At 62.7% G+C, this 3,599-nt stretch overlaps 1 protein-coding gene across 1 annotated transcript in view; it reads right to left on the bottom strand.

The window, feature by feature from the left end:
- Positions 1-1,288: 1,288 nt before the first annotated feature.
- KMT2B (lysine methyltransferase 2B) overlaps positions 1,289-3,599 on the bottom strand; it is a gene marked incomplete at its 5' end in the record, with an annotated part of 22,955 nt that continues 20,644 nt past the window's right edge. The window contains 2 exon segments of the mRNA XM_025192372.1: positions 1,289-2,311; positions 2,848-2,977. Coding sequence (XP_025048157.1) covers positions 2,036-2,311; positions 2,848-2,977 — 406 coding nt within the window.

Here is a 3,599-nt window from a genome sequence, read left to right as displayed (position 1 = left end):
CCAGCCACCCCAGTGCCCAGCCCTGCCTCTGCTCTGATATCCCACAGCCCGCTCCTCTGCCAGAGAACCCAGGTATCCGGGCTGCCCCCGCCCCTAACCCCCATCCCCACTGCCCTCCTGCCGATGTAGAGAACCCAGCCCACCCCACCAGACTCCCAGCCCCCCAGAAAACCCAGGTGTCTGGGCCTCCCCCCCCAGAACTGGAGAGAACCCAGGCAGCCGAGCCCGTGGAAGTTGAGGGTCAAGGGAACAGAGGCAGCTGGTGGGGTCCCCCCCCAACCAACCACAGGGCAGGGTCACGACACCCAAGTCCCACGGCCAGACCCTGTCAGGGCAGTGTTGAGAGGTGGGGGAAGGCAGGGGTGTGTCCTGGACACCTGGGCTCTTTCTGCATGGGTGTGTCCTAAGGACACCCAGGGGTGTGTGTGTGAGTGAGCAAGTGTGAGTATGTATCCATGTCCATCCTGGCCGCCCAGATTATGGGTGTGGGCATCTCGGATGCCTGGGTTCTGCATGGGGATGTGTAGCTGTCCTGAGGAGACCCAGGGTGGGTGGGTGTGTGTGTGTGTGTGTGTCCATCCAGGACACATGGATGGATGTGTGTGTGCGTGTGTCAGCAGGGGGCAGCACCCACCTGTGACAACACGCATGAACACCCCTCAATATCACCCTCCCCCCACAAATGGAGACCCAGGCCCACTCCAATGCCTGCACAGCCCCCCCTGCATATGCCTCTACCCACTGTGTCACGCCTGCACATGTCAAGGATGAGGCCTGGTTTGTCAAAAGGGTCTTTATTCCAGCGCCGGGGCCGGCGGCTCCCGCCTTAAATAAAAAAGTGCATAGAAAAGAAACCGGCTTAGAAACGTCTGTACATATCTACACATTGGGGGAGGGGCTTCCCTCCCCACTCCAGGCCCCCCAGTCAGGGGAGGGGGCATAGGGGTCACGCTCAGGCCCCCATGTCTCTGCTGGGGACCCCCCCTCTAGAGCAGCACCCCCCCATCCTGGGGTGGGGGGGTCTGGAGATGAGACCCCCCCTCCCCATCCTGCCATGGCCAAAGGGTGGGGGGGCACAGCAGCAGGGCAGGGGCAGTGGGCTCCCCCCCAACCCTGGGCTGGGAGCAGCAGGGCAGGGGCCCCTGAGGTTTTGGGGGGGTCCCCTGTGGTTGGAGGGGGCAGTGGGGGTCCCTGAGGGGGGTCCCTGGTGAGGGAATGGGATGGGGGGGGAAGGGCTCCAAATCAGGGCAGCAGAGGGTTGGGGGTCCCTGAGGGGGTTCGGTGGGGGTCCGTGAGGGGGTTCCAGGTTGGGGGGGAGGTAGTGAGGGTCCCCAAGTGTAACAGCCTGGGGGGGCCCAGACAAGGGGCAGGGGGCTAGGTAATGCCAGGAGGTCACTGGGGAAACGGGTTCAAAGTCAGGGTTAGGGGTCATGGGGGGGGGCGCGGCAAGTCAGACTGAGATGGGGGGGTCTCTAGGGCAGCACCAGGGGTCCCCAAGGGGGGGGTCCAGATCAAGTTAGGGGTCCCCAAATGGGGGGGGTCGTCAGGCTGGGGGTCACTTCAGGTGAGTCCAAGTCAGGCTGGAAGGGGGGCAGGGCAGCTCAGGCCCCCTGGGGGGTCTAGGTCAGGGTAGGGGTCTCCAAAGGGGGTCCCAGACCAGGGTGGGAGTTGCAGGGTGACTTCAAGTGAGGTTGGGGAGGGGGCTCTGGACAGCGCCATTAGGCATCCATTTTGGGGCGGGGGTACCCCTGGGGGGTCCTCGGGTGGTTCCAAGTCAGGCTGGAGGGGGTACATCTCCAGGGCAGCACCAGGAGTCCCCGAGGGGGGTTTCCAGATCAGGGTAGGGGTCCGCAAGTCCAGGTTTGGAGGGTTGGAAATCCTGGGGGAGTTTCCCCAGGGTGGGTCCAAGTCAGTCTGGGATAGAGGAGGGGAGGGAAATATCTGGGCAGCACCAGGGGTCCCCGAGGGGGTTTCCAAGTCTGATCCATGGGTGGGTGGGGGATCCCTGGGGCAGCGCTGAGGGGTCTCTTAGGGACTAGTTGAGGTAGCGGCGGCAGCGCTTGGCCCCGCAGTTGCAGGGCAGCTTGGAGCCGGCGTCCTCGATGGGGAACTTGTAGTCATAGGTGAGCTCCTCGCCACGCAGGATGCGGCGCAGGGCAAAGATGACTATGTGCTTCTGCCCCTCCACGTGGATGACGCGCGAGTAGCAGTTGGGCTCGCACGAGTGGTTGATGAAGCGCGCGGCATTGCCATGCATCGTAGCGTCCACCACGTCGAAGTCGTCCATGCGAAACATGTAGCACCCGATGCCCTGGAGGGAGGGAAAGCGGGGGGTCAAAGGGCATAGCCTGCCCCACCCCAGGACCTGGGGAGGGAAAGACACAGCCCAGCCACCTAGAGAGTAAGGGAGCCCCCCCCAGGCCTGGAGCCCCACCCCACCACAAGTGAATGGCACAGCCTGGTCGCCTACAGAAAATGAGACACCGCCTGACCCCAGGGGCTTCCAAGCCTGGGAACCCCTCCCGCTATAAAGTAATGGTATAGCCTGGGTCTCTACAGAGAAGCACCCCCCCAGGGGATCCTAGCTCTACAGACCACCCTCACTGCAAAGGAATGGTATAGCCCAGGCCCCTACAAAGGAGAATGCCCCCAAATGCAAAGGAATTAGCCCAGGCCCCTACAGAAAGGAATAGGAATGGTAGAGACTGCCCAAAACAGGCTCCTAACCCCCAGCGCACCAAGGGAATGGCATAGCCCACCCACAAAGGAGACGCCCCCCCCCACTGAAAGAGAATGGCACAGCCAAGGACCCCTGCCAGTGCCCCTGTGTGCTGGCCCCACCCCCACCTTGCTGTCGTAGAACTTCTCGCGCTTGTCTGTGAGCACGGAGCGGATGACGGTGCCCGAGTACTCAATCACCATCTCGCCTGCGTCGATGTTGCGCTTGCAGAACAGCCCCCGCCCATGGATGGCCGACCTGCCAGGGGGTGGGATCATGGGGATGACATGCCCTAAGCCCCACCCTCACCAATTGACCCTGATCCCACCCCTAAGCCCTGCCCCTCCAAAGCTCCGCCTCCAAACTGAAGACACACCCCTTTCTCATTACCTGGTCCACCCCTAAACCCTGCTCCCAGGCCTAAGCCCCACCCCTTTCATCCAGAACTGCCCCCAGCTCCACCCTTAAGCCCTGACACTTTCCCCAAAACCCACCCTGAAACCAGGCACAGCCCCGCCAGACCTAAGCCCCACCCCTAAGCCAGCACCTGCCCCCAGGCCTAAGCCCCTTCCCTGACCTAAAGCCCTCCCCAAATTCCAACCTAGACCCCACCCCTAACCTCCAACATCACCCCTAATCCAGGCCCTGCCCCAAGCCTAAGCCCCTCCCCCTGCCTAAACCCTGCCTTTTTCCCCAGCCTCATCCCTAAACCAGGCCCCAGCCCCAGACCTTGCACCTAACCCTGCCCCTTCCATCCTGACCAACCCTAAACCACACCCCCTCTCCCCAATCTTCACCTTAAGCCACACCCCTTCCCCCACTAGCAGTATCACCCCCTTCTATGGAGACCCTGCCCCCAAAGCTAAGCCCCACCCCCATG

Source organism: Alligator sinensis, unplaced genomic scaffold, assembly GCF_000455745.1.
Source record: "Alligator sinensis unplaced genomic scaffold, ASM45574v1 scaffold113_1, whole genome shotgun sequence".
Lineage (NCBI taxonomy): Eukaryota > Metazoa > Chordata > Crocodylia > Alligatoridae > Alligator > Alligator sinensis.
The sequence above is the reverse complement of the archived record's forward strand: the minus strand, read 5'-3'. Positions and strand labels throughout refer to the sequence as shown.